Source organism: Rattus rattus, chromosome 12 (genome assembly GCF_011064425.1).
Source record: "Rattus rattus isolate New Zealand chromosome 12, Rrattus_CSIRO_v1, whole genome shotgun sequence".
Classification (NCBI taxonomy): domain Eukaryota; kingdom Metazoa; phylum Chordata; class Mammalia; order Rodentia; family Muridae; genus Rattus; species Rattus rattus.
Window position 1 is genome coordinate 57,605,358 of NC_046165.1, and position 24,682 is coordinate 57,630,039.

The window sequence follows — 24,682 nt, forward strand, 5'->3', positions numbered from 1 at the left end:
AGAGGGAGAAGGCATTGAGGAAGAAGGGGAAGAGACAGAATGTATATGTATGGATTCCATACAGATCTGAATTCTAGACACTGTGATAGCAGTCAGTGTAGCAAGAATTTTGCTGCTATAACAAACAGACCTCAGGTTTTATGACTTAAGCATAGGAGTGATTGGTAAGTGCCTCAGGTGGGTATTTACATGAAAGTCAGTTTAATTTGGGTGAAATAAATCTAAAAAACAAAACAAAACGAAACCAAATCTCAATCTCTCTAGCTATATCATAGGCCTGCCAGCCACATGGGGTGAGAATTACCTTGGTTGGGCACAGCAAGTATAACATGTCTCTGGTGCTGCAGGATGTCTATTGGCAAAACATCGATCCCTGATTAGAAGGGGTGTGAGAGGCAGACTGTCTCAGTCCGGGAGAGGTTGGCTCTCAGACATGGCCACACTCTGCCAGTGTTGCTTTGTGAAGCGTTGCTGTGGGGCCATCTGGTAAGACTGAAGGTCAGGGGGAGCAGCTCTTGCAGAGGCTCTGCTTCCTTGCATGCATGTAAACGCGGGCCAGCTTCCGGTAATTCCGTGTCTGGTGAACAGTGGAGATTTTAGAATGTTGTTGGGCCAGTGGGGGGGATTTCTCCATCTGATTTGGTCCACTGTGCCCTGAAAGTACAAAAATACACCCACTGTGCATCTAGATCTCCCCATGCCTTTGAGGTAAACATTATTCTTCCAGTGGGAAGGAACACTAAGCACTTTCTCATTTAAACTCCGATATTCGTCTGTGCTGGTTCTCATGACAGGAAGTCCAGGGCTGTCCGGAGAAACTGGTTTCAATGGGGGGGGGGGAATAAGGCAGGAAAGGGATGGATGGATTTGGGGAATGTGGGGAAGTGTTTCGGAGTAGGGGGTCGAGGATAGAAATCAGTGAAGACAGAGATGGTAGGTAGATCAACCACACCTTCCTTGCATACAAGGCAGGGCCTGGGGTCTACAATCAAGTTCTTTATCGTGAAGACAACAGGTCTGCTGAACTATGGGGTTCTTGGATTTGAGTATTTCTCTTGTTCCAGCAGGAAGCTGTGCCTTACTGGAGGCCTCTTTGAGCCTTCCTTTCTCCATCTATATGATAGGATGCAAAGATACACCTGGTAGGGCTTGTGGGGAGATGAAAGATTTGTATGGGGTGTGTGTGTGTGTGTGTGTGTGTGTGTGTGTGTGTGTGTGTGTGTGTGTGTGTGTGTTTTAGATATTGAGTTTTAATTTTCCCAATCTGGGGATCAAATTCAGGACCTTTCATTTTTGGGGCAAACTCTCCCACTGAGCCATACCTGCACATGGAATATGTGTTCAAGCTCTCAGCACCAGGACTGTATCAGTCTGTGCTCCATAGACACCGGTTCCTACCTCAGTAGCTTCACAGCAGCGCTGCAGCGGACTGGATGGATGGTGGAAAGCACACAAGTTGAAAGCTGGCGGTAATAGTTAGTAATAGTAATAGTTGGTAATAGCCCTGTTTTGTACAATGAAAGTGCAGGCCACGTGGCACTTTGGGGAGCAGAGGGAGCTCAGTAGGGGTAAAACTTCCTGCTAGCTCATGCTTTCTTGGTTTCCTCTTTCAGAAATAGAAGGTTTGGTTCTGTGGCTTAGTGCACAGAGGAGAATAATCTTGCTGAACTAGGCTGTGGGAGACTCAGGCTCTGAGGGTGGAGGCAGGACAGATAATTCTGGTGAGCAGACAGGCTCATGTCTCCTGGACAAGTAACATAAAGGCTCTCTCCTAGTGTGAAGCCCACTGCTCCAAGATAAAGGAGCGAACTATATGCATACTCTTCATTGGCCACCAGGGGGAAGACTTGAGTCAGGAAGGCCGGTAGTTCTGTGTGTCTCCAGAGACGCCAAGGACAATCTGTATTCACACGTTTCGGGAGCAGCGTGTATAATTCAGAGTCCTTTGGGTGGTATCTTACCCTGATTTCCTCTGTGCCCCAATACCCGTCTTGGACTCATGTAGTCACGGGATCTTCAGGACCCTTTCAGAGCCCACAGGGGACAGTTCACATAGGCCCAGTTCTGGTAAAAGCAGTGTATGACTATCTTGATGATCCTCACCGGCCCCACCCAAAAGATGCATCCTCGGATGGTGGTAGCCATGCTGGTGTCATGTGTGGCTGCTTAGCTGTCCTTTGGCAATCTGTGCCCTTTGGGGTTCCATAGTCAAAAAAGCAATCACTATTGCCTGCACCCATCTGCAGCAGAGCATTTGGTTTTGGCAATGCTGGATCACTGCTCCTTCTCTTGGCTGCTGTGTCATCCTAAGCTCTGCAGACCGCATCGGAGGCTGCAGCCCAGGGCAACTGGCCACCGTGGCTCAGGGATTTGTGGTTTTCTCCTTGGCCACATCTAGGTTCCGATCTTCCCGTCAGCATTTTGTTTCTGAGTGTCCCTTCCCTGTGACATTCTCAACGTTGTGCTTCCGCACACAGTGCCTCAGAAGCAGAAATGGTTACTTTAGCTTTCCACAGGGTAGGAAAATGAAACTAAGAACCTTGGAGGGCTGGGCCTGGACAGAGATCATACTGGGCAAACTCCTGAGGAACTGAGAGCATCTGGTCACCCTGGAGCATCAGAATGACAGACTTCGGCTCACCACCCCACTTCCTGGTATAAGCATCTTATAAAGCCCCCGTGGGTGTTCTCTCTACTCCATCCATCTCCACAGACATCTTTTCAAAACGTAGAGCCCTCTTGCTACATTCTTTATAAGGGTGAGCCATCAGAAAGACTTTGTCACAGGTTCTTAGCTCTGCGAGTGCAAAAGAAAGAAAAAGGAGAGAGAGAGAAAGAAAGAAAGGAAGGAAGGAAGGAAGGAAGAAAGAAAGGAAGGAAGGAGCTATCTTTCCCTTAGGGGCTCGGTGCTGAGTTGCATCACACAGTGTTTGGACACTGGACAAAGGTATGGGGTAAAGGAGGGAGAATGGAGAATGATGAAGAGGAGGAACAGCTTCAGAGGATGAGGGCGTGGCTACACAAGAGAGCGTTTGCTGAGCAAGCACAAGGCCCTGGGTTAGAGCCTTTCTTCGACTACTCTTCTCCAAAATAGGACATCAGAAAATATAGTCATGGGAATATTTTTCTAGGGGCTCCTTGTATGATTCTGAGGTTCACGTCAAGATTAATGAGGTTCCCCGTTACATGCAGTTTGCTAGGAGGAACAGCATAAATGGTAGGCAGCTTTTCTTCCCTGTCCCCTCTTCCCACAAGAATAAGCTTTGCCAACAAAATCCTGCTGAGGTTCCAAGGACCTGAGGGGCAGAGGAGCTGTGTGGCTGGAACCAAGACCCAGCACAGTGACAGTGCCAAAGAAAGACCAAGTCTGATGTGTTTTCTGGCATGGTGGTAATGTGGAAAAGCCTTTTGGTTTTACCTTAACAATGAAGCGACAAAGCCAACTTATTCATGTACCAATCATTAGCATATGCTGTGGGTCAGGCAGTGTGCTGTACAGCATCTACTCTGAATAAAAGCTCGACCAAACAAAACCAGAAGTGAAAGAAAAGGAAGCACACTGTGCTTTCCTGCCCTTTTTTATTTTGAGATACAGTCTTGGTAAGTTGGTCAGACCAGCAGTGAATCCTGAGTTTCTCCTGCTTCAGCTTCCTGAGTAGCTGCGGTTACATGGCTATGCCACCAGGCCCAGCTAAAGGCCACTGGGCTCTGAGCAGGCTAGGCAAGCACTCTACTATTGGGATGTATTCTTTTCTTCTCTGCTAGGAGAGGTTTACTTTGAAGCTCTGGGTGGGGACGGTGTGGGAGTCCAGGGGGATGGGCATGTAGTGGAGGCTGAAGTCAGTCTCTGACAGGTCTCCTCAAATCTCCCCTCAGCTTATTCTTCAAGACCGGCTGCCTGGGGTCTTGTCTCACAGAGACACCAGTGCATGCCCTCTCCTGGTGCTCGGTGAGGAATTGTAGGGAAGTGGGTTCTGGAAGGGACTGAATGCAGAATAGACAGATTCATCCTTGTTGTCAAGCATTTAATCTTTAAACACCCAGAAGTCTGACTGGAGACTGGCTCCAATATCCTATTCCCAGATAATGACTTCCTAGGGATTGTCCATTGAGTGTCTTTAAAGAAGAGCTATCAAATACAGCTCATCCTAACCGATCGCTCGGTGCAGATGCTTCATTCCCTTTTTATTTTCCTGCACTGAACTGAGCAGTAAGTTTGCTGAGATATGAAGATTACAAGTACTTCCCTTCATTAATTAAAGTTGTGTGTTTTTTTTTTTTCTTTTCTGGGGCCTTCTATGTGCTCTTAAGCTCTAGTTAGAGCAGATAAATCAGTTTTAACCTTCTGTCTCTGGACATTTATGGGCAGAAATGTCAATTACCATGGGTTAAGACCCTTGTATATATGGCTGTAGGAAGGGGTTTGACACTAATAAGATGGATAGATAGGACAAAACAAAATATTCCTTAGCAAATTAGTAAATAACAAGATGTGTTTAAATCCATTAAGATCGGGAGCAGGAAAGTGCAACAAAAACAAACAATGTAACTAGAGGCAATTTGGTCTAAATTAATTGGAATCTCATTAACCTTGCCTGACAAGTAGTTACTTTTCCCTGTGATTTAATAGGGCCCTCCTCCTGCTGACGTCTAGCTGAACCTTACAGTGAGCTTTCCTGGTAGGTCTTGCTTTATTTTCATCTATCCATCTGTCTGTCCATCCATCCATCCATCCATCCGCCCACTCACCTGTCTATGTATGTAATTGCTCAGGCGGGTCTTGATCCTTCTTTCTCTGCATCCTGAGTGCTTATATGAGGATTACAGCGCCTACCTAGTTGCTGACGCCAGTGCTTAGGTATCAGCTTGGCCAGCTAGTGCACATCGTTCAGTTGGAACAAGATATGGGGACTGGCCTCTGTTTTCAAAATGCACAGCTTTAATCGGAACTTGAACGAACTGGTTAAAAGTGAAGACTGCCTCATACCCCTCCCTCAGGGACTGTTAAATTTTTAAGGCAGGGATTGAAATTTACATCTCCTTTGAAACTAGAAAGGCAGAAGACCCCTACCTTGGCCAGGTGAACAAAAGACAACAAACAAACAAACAAACGAACAACAAAAAGACTGGGAAACCCAGAATAATTCTGTCTTAGAGCTGGCTAATTCTTGTTTAGGTGTGAACCAGTTAAACAGATAACTCCTTTTGCAAAAAGGTGCCCAATGTCCTAGATTAAGCAGTGTCCACATGCATTCTTTGATCTCAAGGTGAGAAGGTCAAAGCCATGCCTCAGCAGAAGTTCTGTCATCTGTCTGGAGAACCTTCCCTTGACATTGTTAGGTTACAGCCTTGTTTGATACAGTCAAAGGCTCCCAGGTCTATTTTACCACTAGGGTCATTAAGGGAGGCTTAGTGACTAGAGCTTATGTTTCTCCATGACTCAGTTTCTTCTTCTGTGGGATATAACCTCTCTTATTTCTTGTTATAGCTCCTTCATAACCATTTTGTTGCTTCTGGCCTGAGGATGTCCCAACAGTTTTTCCTCCCTAGATTTGCACGCGCCGCAACCACACAAAGGAGTCAGTCTTAGCATGTTAGCCAGGAGGGCGGCCAGGGTGTTAGACTGGGGCTTTTTTGCCCCACAGGAGCTGGCCTCCATCTCCTATTCTTGATAGCGGGAGTCACAAAAAACCGTTCGGGGTTGGGGGTGGGGGTGGGGCGTCCGGTGCCCGGCAGCCCAAGACCTTCCCGGATGCTGTCCTTGTTCCTCCAGCCGTCAGTCTCCTGCCGCAGCAGCCGCTGCAGGGCGGAGGCCGCGCCTGGCGAACAGGGCGGGGGAAGCCGCGGTGCAGTCGCGCGCTCGCCGCTAGCGAGGCCATTGGCTCTGCGCAGTCACCCCACGCGGGGCTGCAGCGGCGGCCTCCGCGGATTGGCGCGCGGGCAGGCGTGTGCATGCCGCCCGGGCTGTACCGAAGCCCCTTAGTCGCGGGCTTGCGCCCCCTCCTCACCCTCCCGGGATGATCACCCCTCCATTGTGCCCTGCATTGCAGATGAAGCATCTGGGGCCGCTGCCAGCCTCAGTCCCTGCTCGCCGGCCGGGGCACACAGAAAGGGCGCGAAAGGCGCGCTCCCAGCTCGGGCGCACGCACCGCGCCCTGCGCGCACTGCAGCAGTTGCTGCCTGGGCGCTGAGCCCCGCCCCGCCCTTCTTATTTGCATATCCCACGATTCTGACCAATCAGTGAGCGTCTCTCGCGAAGCGGATGGCTTTTGCCTGGGAGGAAAGGGAGTGGCTGGCGGCGCATGCGCGGTGGGGGCCGACTGGAACCAAGGCTTTTATTGCTGTAGTTTATTTCCACCCCCTTCCCTCCTGTTCTCTCTCCCTCTCTTTCTTTTTTCCGCCCTAGCTGGATCTGTGTTGGAGGAGAGAAAAAGAGACAGAGGATTGCATCTGTCTCTTATAGTTTTGAAATCTCCTAATAGCAAAACCAGCTAAGGGATTGTACCTTTTTCCTACAAATATAAATATATATATATATTTTAAACCAAGTCTTTTTTTCCGGCTCTCTTTGCTTTAAAGCTGTCCTCTTGAAATTACTTCCCCCCGCCCCCCGGAGAGATGTCTTATCAGGGGAAGAAAAATATTCCACGCATCACGGTAAGTTTGGTACTTGGGAAAGGCGAGCAACCTATTGTGACATAGAATATCTAAGAAATGCATTTTAAAGAGACTCAACTTTTCCTTCTTGTTGCCAACGGAGGCGATGGTGGTGAAGGTGGGGGTTGGGGACTAGAGATGTAATAACAGTTATAAGGCAGGCAATTTGCAAGGCATTGAAATAGGCGCGAGAGTGCATGGAGGTAGCCTTGGGTAGCGCGCCAGATCCGCTGTATCTTTCATTGTCAGCACGAGATGCTGCAGCGCTGCCCGCGGGGTGCAAGCAAATGGATGCCAGATTGAATATGCATGGTCGACGCTCTGATATTGTTCTCCGGCTGCGTGCGGCGAGGCTGGGATCCGGGAGCTTGGTGGTGGGGAACTGGGATAAAAGATCCTCCCGTGTCTTCCGCCCTCTCCAGAAAGAGCTTTCTGGAGCCTTCCTCCTGTGAGAAAGAGCGAGTTCCAGCCTGGAGGCGTCATGACAGGGAGGGATGCTGGAAAGGTCAGGGTGTACCGGGATGATGCGGAGGGAAGGGAGGATCGGGACTCGATGATGAGCAGAGAAGGGCAGGAGCTTTTTGTGGACGCGGAGGACCCTAGGAACCCTCTGGTTTGAGGCTGGGGTCTTGGCAGGATTTCCTTTCCGGCTCGCGTTCTCATCTTTTCTGCTCCTTCCGCCACCAGGGAGGCGGCCGTGGTGGCGCATACAAAGCGGTCTGGGCGGGTGGGCGCTGGGGACAGCAGCGAGCAAGCTCACGGAGGTAATGGCGCTGGCTGCGACTGGCGCAGATGGCCTGGCCGGTTCCAGACAATGATCGTCGTGGCCGAGGTGCAGTCCTCTTTCAGGGCCTCTATCCGGGACAAACACCTCTGCGAGGAATTCACGATGTTCCGGGATGCAGAGGGTGGTGCCCTGCCTCCCCCGCCCCCTCGCATCTTTTACTGAAAAAAAAAAAACAAAAAAAAAACCTCACCGATCTAATTTTCTACATCCTCGAAGGAGATCCCAGGCAGGGAGGATCGCCAAGAAAATTCATTGTTATATAATGCTAGGACCCAGGGTTACGCAGATTCAAAGGCATCTCAAATAGGGAAGATGGGTTTTAAGGCCGGATTTGAGAAGGAGCTTTTGCTCTGCTTGTCTCTGGGGCCCTGGGACCCTGGCCTCTTTTTTCCTTGGTGCACAAGGACACACCCATCTGCAGAAGTAGGAACTGTTGCCCAGAGGAGGGGGCGTGTGCCTGGGGCTTTTAGCTTGGGCTGAGTTGTTCTTAGGAGAGGGTGGGTACTAGCCTTTTCTCAAGGCACCCCACCCCCCCAACCCCTGCCCGCAAATCTTCGGTACCAGATCCCAAAGGGCTGACACACCGGAGGCAATGGTAAATGTTCACCGCGCTGAAGAATGGCATATGGGCAGTGGGGGGTTGGGAGATCTCTACCAAACCTCACGATTTGCTGTTTTCGTGCACGATCAAGACAAAATCGTTTTGACAGTATGGAAGGGAAAAGAGGCAACCGACAAGACCACTTTTTAAAAGAGCGCCCCCTCCATCCTTTAAAGTTATCTAGGTCTGTGCCCTAGGACCTATTGGCTCTCTCCCTCTGTCACTGTGGCCAGCCTCTTACGTAAGAAGCCTTCTAGAAGGCTCTAGATTGAACAGACTATAATTCTGACCTCTTCCCCCGCCCGTTGACTGGGGGATTCACAGTTATGTTTTGCTACAGGTACTGCTGTGAGGAAGGGGAGGTGGTAAAGGGCAGGACTTCTTGCCTCCTAGACTACAGACAATCCCCTCAGGGGAGAAAAGGAGGGATCCTTGCAGGCTTAAGCTCACTGAGCCTTAGTTTCCCCACGGTAATAGAATTTTGCTCCATTCACTTCCGAGAGGTTCCAAGGCTCTGATAGCATGATATAAAGAGTAGGTTTAATAAAGATTTTTGGTTAACCCTCTGCATGTTGACTGTTTTCAAGGGCTTTCCCAGTCCCTTCACCTGAATGGATGACCCTACAGTGTAAAACTAAACTGATCTTGCTTCTCAGTGTAACAGAAACAAAAAATATTTTCCAAGCTCAATAGTGGCTACATTTGTGTGTAACTGTATCTTGTTTTCTTTGTTCTGTAGCAATATATGGATACTTTAAGGAAACTATAATTTCCTTTTCTTGGTAGTTGCAAAATGCAAGTGACACTCGCTGAGATTAGTTCTGGGTTAACTGTTATCAAGATGAGTGCTGTTCTGAAAGGAGCAGCGTAATAAATGGGCATGGCACTGTTTGTACAGTTTATATCTCTTCTGAAATAATAAACCCATACATCCACCCAGCCCGAGCTGGTGACACTGCATACATCCCGCCCACGAGATTTTGGATAGCTGTGCATCAGAACAAAGCCTTTCTTCTTTTACACACACTAGGCTTTCTCAGTTGGATTATCGTTTAATATTTTTTTTTAACCTAACAGTGGATCAACCATCTGTAGTGGTATTAGACTTAAAATCCCCCGTGTCTCTAATCGATCATGAAGCTCTGTTCTTTACCTGTTAAATGGGTGTGTGTTTTTAGAGTCCCTCCCTTGTACTTGCTGTGATTCACCCCACAGATAAATGAGCATGGAGTGGATGGGCCGAGCTGAAGACTTGCTGTGGCCGATGATCCTGTGTTTGTGTAGCATATGCTATGACAACAGACTTTTGGTCCGTTTTCCATCCCCCCAACCAAAACTTTGCCAAGGCATGACTTTCCTAAATGTGGGTGGAATTTTCTTTAATTATTTATTTTGTAAAAGATGAGGTTTAGCCAAAAGTAATTTCAGAAGCATTGTCTTCTTTTGCTGAGATGTTCTGTAATGGCCCTTTTGCTTTCAGGTCTGAGTTGTTCTTTAAAAGGTGGTTGTTTCTCAGGGGTGAGCGTTGCCAGTGGCTTCTGATGAATCAGGCAACGAACAGCTTGCCTCGAGTAGGTTCACCTTGATTAAGGTACCTTCCAAAAATCAATGTGCCCTTTACCTCCCTCTCCTCAGGAATGACTGATGCTTCTCCTAGGGCAGTTATGCGTTCTGACTTTGTTCCCCTCTCTGTTACAGAGCGATCGTCTTCTGATCAAAGGTGGCAAGATTGTGAATGATGACCAGTCCTTCTATGCAGACATATACATGGAAGATGGGTTGATCAAGTAAGTACAATTCATGGCTATGTGAAGGTATATATGTGCAGGCGCACACACACACACACACACACACACACACACACACACACACACACAGACACACACAGAGTGTTCCTGAGCTTCAGCTCCTTTCATGTAAATAGTCTCAAGCTTTGATGACTCCAAGAGTCACTGGGCTTGAGCTGGGAATGTTGTAACGTTGGTAGAATGTGCATCTGGCATTGGTCAGGCACTGCCAAAAACCCCAAAGTGACCAATTTAGCATATTTTAAGCTTGTTTTTATCAGTGGTAATTAATAAATTTGGGAATTCAGATTCGGAGAATTCCAAGTCATGGCACACACAAACACCCAGGTCTTATGTAATTTACTATTTTTTAACAGAGGCGACACAACAGCCTCTTGTTGCCAGCTCCTATTCTTGGTTTGTGAGAGGCTCCACTGTAGTTATACGGGATGGAGTACTCAGGCATAGGATATAAATGTGAAGCCACTGTCCTGTTAAGATGTATTTCTGCTTGCTTAGTCAGGAAGGGTCACAGGACACTGAGTTAATTACCAGCAACTCAGACAAATGATTGCCTAATCCTGGAAGGATTTTAGATTTTATTTCTTTATTTTTTTAAAGTTTTTTTCCTTATAGATTTATTTTATGTATATGAATATGCTTCTTCTATGTATGTCTGTGCACCATGTCTGTGCCTGTTGTGTCCTTGAAAGTCAGAAGAGGGCATTGGATCCTGTGAAACAGGATGGTTGTGAGCCGCCTTCTGGATGCTGGGAATTGAACCTGTGTCCTCTGGAGGAGAAGCAAGTGCTCTGAAGAAGCCATGTCTCCAGCCCTACGTTTCAATTCTTGAAGTGGTTCCCAGCACAAATCAGGCCACCCGGTGTTGCTTGTGCATTGGGTTCTGAGTTTGGGTATCCTGGGACTCTGGAGGGTTAATTGAACAGTGGACAACAATATCTTTATGCCTTTCCTCTGGGGACAGCTCACAGGCTCTGGAGAGAGAGCACAGCTGCTCAAAGACAAACATCATGCCGAGTGACATCTTTTAAATAAGCAGTGTTCCTCAAACTCCAGCAGCAAGTGAGTCTGGAGGAGGGTGAGCTGGGCTGGCTCTGACTGCTTGGAAGCTCACACCCTGACTTATGAAGCCAAAATGGGTCTTAACGTTTCCATAGTTAATGCTTTCTCCATGTGTGTTTGTCTGTAACAGTCCCAGCTCTGAGCAATCACAGGCTATGACTTTCTTATTCCTTTGGCATCCCAATCATAGGAGAGCATGATGGGTCTGGCTGAGGGACACTGGCCTGGAATGGAGCAGCCCGATGCTATTTTTAGTATAGTTCATTTGTCTGAAAAATTCAACTCCTCCTTGATTAATTTTTCTTTTTAAAAATTGGTGAAAAGATGAGGTAAAATTTAAAAAAAATTTTTAAAAAAATTGGATGAGATCTTGACTCAAAAATAAAGCCCTACAGCCGGGTGTAGTGGCACACACTTTTAATCCACACCTAGGAGGTGTAGGGAGGTTGTTTTGTGTGAGTGCGAGGTTAACTTGGTCTGCATAGTGAGTACCAGGACAGCCAGGGCTCTGTAGAGAGACACGGTCTCAAACAACACAACCCAGCACAGAAAATCCTCACAAACAAGCAAAAGCTGCCACAAATCCCCCTCCCCCAATGGATGTGATTCGTGTCCCCACCATCATCATATTTGTTTTCCTACCTTTATCTGAAGCCATAGCACCTGCTTCCACATTGCAGTTGCTGGGATTACACTGCTATACTTTTTCCTTTTCTGTTTTTCCCCTTGTTTTGCTCTCTCTCCCTCTCCACTTGTCCACCTCCGTTTTTCCCACAATGAAAAGGAAAATAGGGCAAACAGATGTTGGGAAAGAGAGTGGGCTCTAGAGGGAATTGTTATTGGAAAACCAGCTGAATGGGGGCTGTCAGGAGAATGTTAATCCAAGTGTTTTGGGGGCTTTGTCATTATTCAGTCTTAGAGGTTTCTGATGACTTGTCACCGAATGGGGAGTTTGCTGCCCCGTGTCAGTTCCGTTTAGGCACAGGGACCTCATTCTTTAGTTCTATAGTTCAGGTGGGCTAGGAGCTCACTCTGTAGCCAAGGCTGATCTTGAACTAGACACATTCCTCATGCCAGCCTTTCAAGTGCTCGGATAATATGAGCCCTTCTGCCTAGTTTCCTAGTTCATTCTGCATCTGCTTATGAGGATGAGGAATGGGTGGGGCTCCCATGAAAGATTATAGCAATGACCCAAAAAGTGCTCATCGTGCAGTGAAGGTGTGCTTATAGCTTAATGAAAACAGATAGATGTCAGACCCGATTTGATCCCACGTTTCCCTGGTACCTCTCTCACCACCTCTGCTTTCTTAGGCAAATAGGAGAAAACCTGATTGTGCCAGGAGGGGTGAAGACCATCGAAGCCCACTCCAGAATGGTGATCCCTGGAGGAATTGATGTGCACACTCGCTTCCAGATGCCAGACCAGGGAATGACATCAGCTGATGACTTCTTCCAGGGAACCAAGGCAGCCCTGGCCGGAGGAACCACCATGATCAGTAAGGCTTGGACACCATCTCCTTTAACCTGAATTGGGGCAGTGTGGAAATGAGTCTGTCACTAGAATCTGCCATTGGTGAACTGATCAGAGCTTTGATTTAACCAATAAGGAGGCCACTGAGAGTGAACTGTCTTATTTCCGTAGCCCTAATTTCTGCTAAACTTCGCTGCTACAGTTGAGCTTGAGGATGGGCTTGGGGGAATTGTAGAGGATGAGAGGAGGCCTGGTTGCTTTATCTGCTTTGACACTTTTGTCCTTCTTCACTTCAAAATGTGCCTGGCTTGTGAAAATATGGCATTTGAAGTCATAAATATTAGATTATAAAAATTCTAAGGATTCTTCTCAGAATAAAGACAGAATAAAGGAAGGGTTTTCTGTTTGTTATTTTTTTCAGACAAGGTCTTAGGTAGCCCAGGTTGGCTGCAATCCCTCTGTACTGTACCTGAGGCTAGTTCCTGATCTTCTCCCTTCATCTCCTGCTTCCCACATGCTGGGATGATAGGCATATGCTACCATACTCAGATGCATTGGAGTGTTCGCCTGAAACCTCCGTTCCAATGATAGGAAGCAGTCAAGGGAGTGCTTTCTAGCCTGCTCTGGACACTGAATGAGTTAGGCTACTGTGCTCAGAATAAGAGACACTGATAGGAGTTGTCCATGAGATAGAAACGCTGTAGGCACCCACAGTGGTGCCCTTTTACGTCATCCCTCTCAGGGTTTTGTGTTCTTGGTTCAACCAAGTCTAAAGTGTATTCAGCAGACACGGCAGCTGTGTTCACGCTTCGCCCGTGAGTGGTTTGATTCCAGTGTGCCTTTTGACTGGTGGGTCAGGGGAGGTGGGGGCAGCTGCATAGCGGCCTATCAGAGTCCTTTGTTAGAAAGGGGATTTTATCCAAAGGCAGAAGTCAGTACTCAGTACTGTGGGGCTGGGATCAACACTGAAAGAAAGAGCCTCACAGTTTGTGCTTTTTGAAGCCTGTCTTTCGGGGTGCTTTTCAGTGATGACTGTGGCTTTCGGGATCCTATCATTTCTCTGAAACCAGATGAACAATGTCCTGTGTCTCCTGCATTGTAAATTGTACCCAGCTCCCTGGTGTTCCTGCCATCTTGGTTTTCAATCTGAAGTGTTGGGAAGACAGCCCTCTGTTCCCAGACAGACCCTCCAGGGCAGGTCCTTGCTGCCCTGTTTTGCTCCAGACTTGGGGTGATGTTCTTGGGAGAGCCCTTCATGGACACCCCTACCTTAGCTTGCTGGTCTTTTTGGCTGCTCGGGGCTCCACTGGCTGAGTGGTCACTTCCTGAGCCCCCCACCCCTTTTTCTGAGTATCGAGAACCAAAAGAAACCCAGACCACTCAAACATCAGCTAGAAAGGCCAAGTCAGGGAGGTAGCCTGCCTCAGCCTTGAGTTGAGGTGGACGCCCGAGGCCTATGCTTTGGTCTCTGAGGATTAGCGTTCCACAAACAACATTTCCCCAGGGGGTGGTTGGTTACAGGAAGCATCACCATGCCTCTGTGACAAAAAGTACCCATCACTAGGAATCAGGAGTCTAGGGATTGGGTCTCTTTTCAGCACGAACTTGCTGGGCATTAGATCTTATCTGTACAATAAGTATTTACATAGCTAATAAAACGTCCTTCCCATTATTACACTGGCAATGCACTAAATACATATATAATTTATATAAATTTGTGTACAAATATATTTATGTAGGGGTTGGGGATTTAGCTCAGTGGTAGAGCGCTTGCCTAGCAAGCGCAAGGCCCTGGGTTCGGTCCCCAGCTCCGAAAAATAGAAAAGTAAAAAAAAAAAAATATATATATATATTTATGTATAAATATATTTATGTGTAAGTTATATATTTAAACATAAACATAAGTATACGTCTGTTTTCCTGTAGCCACCTGTCCTTTGCTCTGCAGGTGCAGAAGGGCTTGTTTCCTCTCAGATTCATCTGGAAACCAGAGGAGAGCCTGACACGCACCATCTATCACTTCCTCCTGTCTCTGCCATTGCTCCTTCTCTCCTTGCGCTTGACTTGAGCCACAGCTCCAGTCTGTTGCAGCTTGTCCCCTCCCAACCCTCCCCTGCGGCAGGCCATATCCCTTCTTGCTACCCTGACATCTCTTTGGCCTTCTCACTCCCTCACTCAGCACCTGTGGGCTTCCTTCCTTTCCTAGGTGGAGGCATCGTCCTCTATGATGGTCACTAGGGAGAGGGTGCAACGGCTGGCTCTGTCTCTTTGGATGGGATGTGGTAGCGCTAATGTGGGTTCAAGATGCAGTCCGTTTAGTTTAATAGCAAGGGGGCTTGACGAACAATCCTAGAACAAGCACATCTCTCAGCAGTAGCACTTGCGTATTCAAGGTCCTGAGTTTGAATCACAGGTTGTAAAACCTGGGTAGAACCACACCTTGCGAAAGGTGGAGAGGGGGAAAGTCTGAGTGAGGGTGATCAGGTGGGCTCCGAGTTGTCACACCCAGCCTCTGTCAAATTCGGTGAAAAATGCCATGACTCTTGCAAAAATCATCATGGCTGCCAATGAGGACAGGGTTCCCAGCAGCTCACTGCCTTTCCCCAGGAGAGGAGCGGTAATGATGCAGGTGAGAAGTCGGGCTGTTTTCTCCTCTGTATTCTGCTTTCTGGGTGCACATACATTCTTCTTGGCTAACGTGTGTGGCTGAAGCTTGCTCTGCCGGGCAGGGGCATAGCTTCATGTAACTCAGTGCCTGCTTCTTTAAAGAGTCCCCTGGCTTCCTGAATACACATTGAGCCAGAAGGGGATGCTTTGGGTGTTTTCGGTTGCAAAGGTGATGAGCTTCTGCCTATGGTGGAAACAGCAGTTGGGTAGATTGGCACAGAGACTGCCTGCCCCCTTTCCCTCTCTTTCTCATACCTCCTCTAATCCCTGTCAGCTGTACAGCTAGGCGAATCTTCACCTCTCTCCTTGCTGGCTTTGGTTTTCCTGTCCCTGGAGGTTCTTTTTCCACCTGGCAAGGCTCTAGTTGCTGAAGAAAATGCAGCCGAATGTTCCCGTGTAAAGAAGGTGACACATCACCAGATTACTAGCAGAGAGTGTTGTTACCATAAAGGCAAGCTGCCGTTGGGTCTTACACAATGGGATCTTTGTGAGGGACCCAGTGTGGGGTGGTAGGATGCACTTTGCCCTTTCCATACAGGGGTGGGTGGGCAGAGACCCCAGACATTGCCTGCTGGCGGCATCCAGGCTGGCCCCACGGTCATGGTGGTGGCTGGAGGTGGCTGCTTGTGGGGGTGACTGGAATGCTGCTTCGGAAAATGGGGATTGGTTCTGTGACCCCAACAAGGATACTAACATTTGAGAGCACACTGTCTCTTATGTAAGAATGGCATAGTATTTACATGTCTCCTACACACGACTTCCTGGAGACTTTGAATAACCTCTAAATTATTCATAACTCCCAGTACAATATAAATGCTGGGGGAAAATTGTTGCCATGCTGTGTTGTTTCAGGGTGTGCTCTAGTTTGCTTTCCTGTGACTGTGGTACACTCGACGACCAAAAGCATCTTGTGGAGGAAAGGGGTTATGTCAACTTACACTTCCAGGTCACAGTCCATCTTTGAGAGAAGTCAGGGCAGGAACTCAAGCAGAAGCTCTGGAGGAATGCTGCTTCCTGCTCCTTTTGGATGGTGTTTAACTAACTTCCTTACATAGCTCAGGCCTGCCTACTTAGGGATGGTGCTGCCCACAGTGGGCTGGGCCCTCTCACATTAATCATTGGCCGCAGGCCAATCTGATGGAGGCAATTCTCTAGTTGAGGCCCTTTCTCCCCAGGGGATTCTATATTGTCAAGTTTGCAACAAAATAACCAGTACAAGACTTGATGACAAGAAAAGTCCACCCATGTTCAGTAAGATGAAATAAAAGGGGAAAAAAAGGACCCGGAATTAGTTGATTTATCAGATTTACTGTGTGAATACAGAGTGCAACTCTCTGAAGCCTTTGCTGGCTTCTCAGGCCAAATCTCCAAGGACAGAAGTTGCTGTTGCTGACCTAAGTTCAAGGCTTTTCCTGGAGGTGTGGAACCTGGGCTCAGTGCACCCAGTGACTCCTCTGCTGTGTCTCCAGTGCCCAATTCCAGAGCATTGCCTCATGGTCACGCTGGCTTGTTTCCCAGAGCCTTCTTGGATCTTTGGTCATTCCAGTGCATTTTGTCTCTATAGCCGGCCGCTTTCTGTTCCTGTAATTTGGCCCCAGCCCTCTGTGGCTGGAATCTTTCTCTCCAGGCTTGGCTCTTGCTATCTCCTTCCTCTGAATCCTTCAGTGGGCCTCTCCTGCTCAGAGAAGGCAACCCACGTTGTCTGCACTGCGGTGCTAACCTGCTACCCAGCCTCGACTCCCATTAACTTCTTGACTGGCCTTCCATCTCCCTGTGAGAATCCTCACTTCCTCTGAGGTTGAGCTTAGGTGCCCCCTGCCTGCAGACTATAACTTCTGTATCCTGGCAAAAGATGGACTTTTATCTTATACTTTGTGACACTTTGTTTCTTGTAGTGTGTCCATTGAGATACTTAGTTTTGTTTCCAAGTTTCCCACCCAACCAGTGTCAGTGCTAAGGGGGATGGATGACCCAGCTGGCTGGCTGAGGAAATACAAGAAAACTCCAAGGAGACTTGAGTGATACTGTGTGACCACTAGGTATGTTTCAAAGACATTTGCGCATCTAGTGCTCACTATGATGACAATGGCAGTTTTAGTCACCCCAACCAACACCAGTGCTGTGGTCAGCTCTGCTATCATCTGGGGAGAGCCCAGAGCTCAGGCGTGTAAGCCTGTGGTTGTGCACTAGGAAGGTTCTTTCCCTGAGCTGTTCTTGTGCTGGAGCCGGAGACTCTCTTGATGGTCCCATGGCAAAGAGAACTTTCTCTCTGAGGACAGTAGCTGTAGGGGAAGTCACATGTCCCTAGAGACCTCGATGGACCCAGAAGCCTTTCCCAGATGCTTTGGGCCTGTCCTTGGTCTTTCTGTGGATGGAGGAAACTTGAGAGGACGTGGCTCAGGAATGCCACTGTGGTATATCCATTGCTTGTCATTTGTTCATCCATGTGGCATTTGGGTTTGCTCCCCGCCTGTGGCCGGCCTACGTGTGAACACACAGTGTAATCTGGATGTGTCTGTAATGGATACTTTGATTATTCCCTTTGTAGTGCTCATTTGATTCTGGTTAGAAAGTGTTTATAAAACACCCAACCACATCACACTGAAGCTTCTAAGTCCAGGACCTAAGTTGTCACCACAAAATCTGCCTGTGGTCTGGTGATTAGAAAGCCACGTTATCCAATGTACTGTCTGAGTGGGCACACCCTGCTCCCTCTCAGCTTCTTATCTGTCCCAAGTTTCACATGGATTAAGTCACATGATTCACCTAAGGACATGAAGGCCTTTTCTAGACCTGCTCAGGTGTCACTGGGTGGCTGGACTGGAAGGTTTTGTCTACGGCTGGGCCAATCACTTGATATCTGTTGCTGAGGACAATAGTGAGAAGTACCCTGGAGGAGAGCAGAAGTCTTCCCAGTGGTCTAGCCATCGTGTCTCAAATGGATTCTCTCTTGAAGGGGCCTAGAGTGTTGGGCTTGATCAGCCTGCTGGGTAGGATATTGGAATTCATTCATTAGGCTATTCCTGTATGCCTTGCTAGATCTATTTCAGGGTATTGTAGGAATTACCACAATTCACCAGGGTGTCTTTCTTTTGATCTGGCAGACCGCCTTAAAGATCAATCCCCCTTAGGAAAGGATGATCTCCATCTTCCTAGATCTCAGTCTCTACTCTGTTCATAGAAATTACACACAGATCTGGGAGAGTCTCAGTTTTTAAATGCTACCAGAACTCCCCAGTTTTCCCTCGAGTTTTCAGACTGTTGGGAACCTTCCATCAGTTCCATTAGTGAGAATGATGATTGGAGCCAGGAGTTAGTGATGGGGCTGCAGGGAACATGTTGGGGCTGGGGCTACAGCCAGGTCTCCCCGACCTTCAAATGTGAACAAGTGACAGGCTTCTATGACTCAGTGTCCCAGCCTCAGAGTTCCTGTTAGTAGTTAAGAGCCTCCGCCACCCAGATCCCCTGCTCTATATCCTGGCTGAGTAAATGGGGCAGACGCTTCTGGAGGGCCGGGCTGAGCTCTGACGATTTCTGCCTATCACTTTTCGGGAGTTGGCTACTCTGGCTTGGCTCCTGCACTTTGTGTTACTGTGGTCCTGGACAGCCCGTTGTCACCCACCTGACAGAGGACCGATAAGAGCAGTTCTAGTGGGGATGGTGGATATTGATGGGCTGTGGAAGACCTGGCTCCTTGCCTCCATTTTCTCTTTCTCCTGTTGGTAGCTGTCCCTTCCACAGATTCTGGACCCTCCTAGAGTTTGGAGAAGGGCAGCATGGAAATCACACCCTTCCCTGAATGCCTGCATTCTTCACTACCTACCTTCTATAGTGTGGGGATGCAGCTGGCCCTGGCTAGCTTCCATACTGAGTCATAGGGTAGAAGGGTTTCCTTCTGAAATGGACAAGGAATGTGTAGTCACATCAGAAACTTCACTCTACTTAGTGATCAACAGATACCTTTCCTCCCCTCAACACGGCCGGAGGCATTGCACCTGTTTAATCATTTAAAGTGCTTACTATGCAAGCATGAGGACCTGAGTTCATTTCCTAGAACTTGTACAAAGCAAAAGGAGAAGAGGAAGAAGGAAGAGGAGGAAGAGGAGGAGGAGGAGAGGAAGAGGAGGAAGAAGAGGAAGAAGAAGAGGAAAAGGAGGAAGAGGAGAGAAGGAAGAAGAGGAAGAGGAGGAGGAGGAGGAGGAGGAAGAAGGAAAGGTAGAAGAGGAGAAGGAAGAAGAGGAAGAAGAGGAGGAGGAAGAGGAGGAGGAAGAAGAAGAGGAAAAGGTGGAAGAGGAGGAGAAGGAAGAAGGAAAGGTGGAAGAGGAGAAGGAAGAAGAGGAAGAAGAGGGAGGAGGAAGAGGAAGAGGAGGAGGAAGCAGCAGCAGCAGCAGCAGTAGTAGCAGCAGCAGCAGCTGGGTGTGGTTGGAAGGTTCATACTTGTAATCTCAGTACAGAGGAGACTGGGCAATTCCTGGGGTTTGCTGACCAGAGAGCTGAACCTGCTTGAGCTGCCCAAGGCCAGTGAGAGACTCCATCTTAAAAGCCAAAACACCCCCCCCCCAAACCACACACACAGACATACGCACACCACAAACCACACACGCAACACCACACACACACACACACACACACACACACACACACACACACACACACACACACACACAGGATCCAGAAGTTTCCTTTGTCTTCTATGTTGGCTACTTTTCAGTCACCATAATAAAATACTGTGACCAGTGCAACTTAAAGGAGGAACATCTTATTTTGTTTTATGGGTCCAGAGAAATAGTGTCCATCGTGGTGAGGCTTGGCAGTAAACAGGCATGGTGGCAGGAGAAAAACTCCTCAGCCATCAGCACAAAGCAGAGAGAGCAAACTGGAAGTTGCCTGAGGATTTCAGTTCTGAAAGCCACACCCCAGAGACATAGTTCCTCCAGCAAGGTTGTAACACTTAAACCTACCCAAACAGCATCACCAGCAGGGGACCAAATGTTCAGATACCTGTGACTGTGGGGAACATTTCTCATCCACTGTAGCTCGCATACACACGTGCTCAAGCAGAACACACACACACACACACACACACACACACACACACACAGAGAGAGAGAGAGAGAGAGAGAGAGAGAGAGAGAGAGAGAGAGAGAGAGAGAGAGAGAGAGAGAGAGAGAGAGGGAGAATGGTGCACAATACTTAAAAAGCAAAACTGAATGCCTTGGGGAGTGGTTGGCCAGGAGATGTGTTTTTTCCTTCTGGTTGATAGCTCTGGCCCTAAGTCCTTCCCTCGAAACTCTGTATCTCCCATTCTCTACCTCTTTGAGTAGCCGTTTTTCCCATTTCTTCCCAAGCAATGATACAATCCCTTATTTCTTTGGGTTTTAAGGGCTCTTCCTCAGATTTGCTGCCATTGTTGGGTGAAGCTGTTCATTTTGATTTCTTGCCACTAGTCAACCTCACTGCTGTGGCTGATGATAAAGGGGGGTTATAGTGAGTAGAAATTAGAGTTCTTTCTGGCTAACCCATTTGGGAGACAGCCCTTTCAGAATGTGACTGAATGTTCCCTTAATGATAGAGCAGATGCTGCCTGAAGTTGGGTCATGGTGGTCCAGGCCTCTCCAGCAAAGAGAATTTTGTAGTGATCTCTGGCCAACACTGAAGAGTATAACTGCACATTCAGACCCCCTGGGGAGTGTTCTTTTTAACTGCAGGCACAGAATTTTTTGATCTATTTCTAGGTGGGTTTAGTATTTTGAGTTTGGAAATTTTCAGCATCTAAGATCTTGTCTCAACAGCTGGGCTTCTGGTGAAATGGGATGAATGAATGTTCACAGAAGTCTGTAGAAGCTCTGTTTCCTGCTCTACCCTCGCCTCTTTGCAAGGGGAGGGGCTTCAATGCTATGAGCAGGTTGGGGGTGTGGCTTCAAGAATCTTAGGAAACCACTGGGACTGAACCTCCAGATTCAGTTGCTGTCCTTGGTGTCTAAAAGGTTTTGCTTGGCTTCTTCCCCAGCACTAGTTAGGACTGGGAGTGAGTGGGACAGGCACTGAGCAGGGAAGGGGGTAGGAGCTGGGATAAGAGAAGCACATGACAGAAGTGCCTCGCCTTGTGGCTGCCATCCCCAGCCCATGGGCCACCCGCTGTGCCGTGCTTCTGCCGGAAGCCTATGTCTTAGATTGACTCAGTAGTGTTTATGACCTAGTCTCCCTCTAATGATAGGTCAGAGCTGGAGTCCTTGCTTGTGGGGAGCCTGTGTGCAAGAAATCAAACGATCTTGGTAATGACATAGAACCAGGGTACTCCGGGCAACCATTGAGATCTATCCTAGCTCCGCGCTTGTGGCTAGGTGGAACACATTGGGCCACTTCAGAGGATGTCAGCTTCACATGACAGGCAGTATCAGGAGAGCACCAAGAACCGGATCTGAGCTGGTTTTCCCTTGTAGTACTTACTGGATGTTTGGAAGCCACCGTCCTAATGTCTTTCTAGGTAGCAATTTTACATCTGTGAGAATGCCAAGGCTGCTCTCTCTCATGCTTATGTACAGAATCAGTGAGAATTGTGGATTTTCTTTAAACCATGATATTTACAAATGGTTGCTGTGATATTTCTGGTGTGTGTGACTCTCATGTAGTTTATTCATCTTTATCTGTCAGTCTACCCAGTGTCTCTAAGCTATGTATTCATAGCTGTCTATGTCTACCTATTGCCTGTCTATATTTACATGTCTTTTTCTCTGTCATCTATGCTGTCTATCATATATCTGCCAGTTATCTTAATCTGTCATCTATTGTCTGTCTATCTATCTATCTATCTATCTATCTATCTATCTATCTATCTATCTATCCTGTGTGTGTTTATATGTGTGTGTGTGTGTGTGTGTGTGTGTATATATATATATATATATATGTAGGTATCTGTCATCTATTGAATCTATAGGGTAATTGTGCGCTCTCTCTCTCTAGACTTACTTATCTACCTACCTTGGGCTACTATGACTAAATATCATATGGGGCAGTTTACAAACCACAGAAATCTACTTCTTACAGTTGTGGTTGCTGGGGAGTCCAGCATCAAGACACTAGCAGATTGGTGCCTTGTGAGGGCCTGCTTTATGAGTTACAATGTATCTTCACTTGCTGGAAATTATTGTGTGTGTGTGTCGGGGGGCGCAGTTCATGGACTTTTTTAGAGAGAATCCTAAGTCCATTCAGGACTTCCATGATCTAACCACCTCCCAAAGCCCCACCTCCTAATGCTATCCTCCTAGGGGTTGGGATTTCAACATAAGAATTTGGGGGGGCACTACTGTTCTTCAGGTCATAGTTCACTCTGTGTCCCATCCATCTACCTCCTGTCTGTCTCTTCTGTCTGTCTGTCATCTAACCATCTTTAATTAATCTGTCACATATGTATCAATCTAATGTATATATTGGCATCTCTGTAATTTACTGCAGTATTAAATGTGTCTGTACCTATTTATAATCTATCGAATTACCCCTGTGTGGTCTTGTCTGTCATTCATCTAACCTGTCTCTCCCATCAGTCATCTGTCTGTCTCTTCTGAATGGAGGATGCAGTCACCTACTGCTTGAATGTGTGCTGTGACACAGTATTTGATAAGATCAGGAAGAGTTCAAAGTCTGTTTTGTGTTTAGGCCTATGTAAAGCAGTTCCTCTTTTGAACACAACAAGAAAAAAAAAACGATTACAAATTAAAGTAAAAAATGTAACTTTTATTTTTTTCCATTCAGGGGTCTAGATTTTCTTGTCAGTAAATCTGGTTTTGTAGATGTAATTTGTGCCCCTAGGACACTGTTCTCACTAGATCTCAGTTCTCAGTTGTCTTTGGAACTCAAAGGAGGCCAGGGCTGTGCCTCTTCTGAGCTGCTGTGCACACTGAGCCCTGTTGCTATCATGGTGGACCTGTTACTCGGTCTGCCTCGTAGTGTCCATTCCATCCTGAGCTGGCACTAGCATCCTCTTCTGGACTGTCCTGTCCTGCAGCTTGGTGAGGATCCTAGGGTACAGCCGAGTCCTTCCTTCCTCTGCCAGCCTTAGTGACAGATCTTTTCTGGTGGGTATTTTGACTAAGGAACCATTTAGTCATATAGGGCCTACAACTCAGGGAAGTGGACTTGGGAAGGGCGTGACAGAAAGCAAAGCTCTGTCTCCTCTGGGTGGACACTGTGAGCTGTGTCTTCCTGTCTCATAGCATCAAACCAGCCGGTGACACCATGACTCCCATGGCGCCACGAGTGGTTGGTTCAGGAAGATGCTTATGGCCGACACCTCTCCTGTTCCCCTTTAGCTGGTTGTCCCTACTGTCATTAAATCACAACGGATAAAAGCCAGGCTGAATATAGCCACAATTAAATCTGGGAGAGTATTCAGAGCCACCCTGACACCTAACTGTGTCGGGGAAAGAGGTGTGGCAGTTAATATTTTTGGAGGACAAGAAAGTTTTGCTTCAGGGTTTGACCTGGGAACCTGACAGGAAGTCACAGCTTAAGTGGTCTTGGTCATGTGTTAGGTCATTTTGTGCAACTATGTGGAACTTCTTTCTCTAAGGGCAAACATTTAAGGTCCTGTCTGATGGGTACACTTCGATTTACATCCTGTTAATGTGACATCGGGGCAATGGTGCAAGCCAGACGGATCAAGCGAAGGAAGGCATGTGTGGACTATTAAGGTGCTCCCTGTTTTGATCCCTTGTCCTCTGATGAACTCTGCCAATGACCTCACAGATGCTTTCTGGACCCCTCCATAGACATCCAGCAGAAGTCAAGGACAGGATTCTGTCCATTCCAAGACCCGGGAAGAAACTTCATTTGCAGGTACAGATTATTGATTCTGTGCTCTGGGAATCTGCAAACCCTGGGTCCTCATTTCCGGTCCTGTCCTCCTTTTGACCTTGAAGGTCAAGAGCTGTTTATCCAGCTGGGACTGGAGGAATGGGAGGAAGCCCAGCTTCGTGACTCTGAGCATAGATAAGGTTCTGATCCAAGCTCTGAGGCTGCGCAGGTTGGAGTTAGAGTCGTGTGGCAAGGAAGCTAGGCTGCCAGCCCCAGAGGTCCACACATCTCCCCATCTCCGGGTGCTGGGATTGTCAACCAACACCATCATGCCCAAATTTTCTACTGGGGATTGATCTCAGGTGTTCATGTTTGTGAGACAAGCACTTAACCAACCAAGCTGTTTCCTCAGCCCGAAGGGTTTGCTTTGTTTGTTTAACAACTAGAATGTGTGTGAATGCCACAGGAGCCCTGGCACAACACCTCCAACTTTGAGTCTGCCCTCAGGGTCAGGCTTCTGTCCACTCCCCTGATTCCTCAGCAACCAGAAGGTTCTAGTGTTCAGGGTTTATCCTGCATTTCCAACCAACCATCTCTTCTAAGTGCCTTTGCCTTTTCTGTAATAGAGAGAGAGACAACGACCAGTTATTGTACATCTCCCTCTAAGAGGGAGGCTACAGCCATGCGGAGAGGCTTGCCCACCATGGTGGTCTGCAGGCTGCCTCTGGTCTCCCCACAGAAGCCCTGCCTCCATGACCTAGATTTCTCTTGCATTCCTAAAGGCTATTTGGACAGCAGTCCCCAGTAGTGACTTAAGTCATGAATTCACCAGCCTA

General features: G+C 47.7%; 1 protein-coding gene across 2 annotated transcripts in view; it reads left to right on the forward strand.

The window, feature by feature from the left end:
- Positions 1-24,682, forward strand: part of Dpysl2 (dihydropyrimidinase like 2) — a 106,774-nt gene that overhangs the window by 32,417 nt on the left and 49,675 nt on the right. The window contains exons 1-3 of one of the 2 annotated variants that reach the window (XM_032917594.1): positions 6,296-6,657; positions 9,744-9,832; positions 12,227-12,411. In XM_032917594.1, coding sequence (XP_032773485.1) covers positions 6,619-6,657; positions 9,744-9,832; positions 12,227-12,411 — 313 coding nt within the window. In that variant the 5' untranslated portion in view covers positions 6,296-6,618. Of the gene's footprint in view, positions 1-6,295; positions 6,658-9,743; positions 9,833-12,226; positions 12,412-24,682 lie in introns of those variants that run through there. The other variant, XM_032917593.1, reaches the window with a different exon arrangement.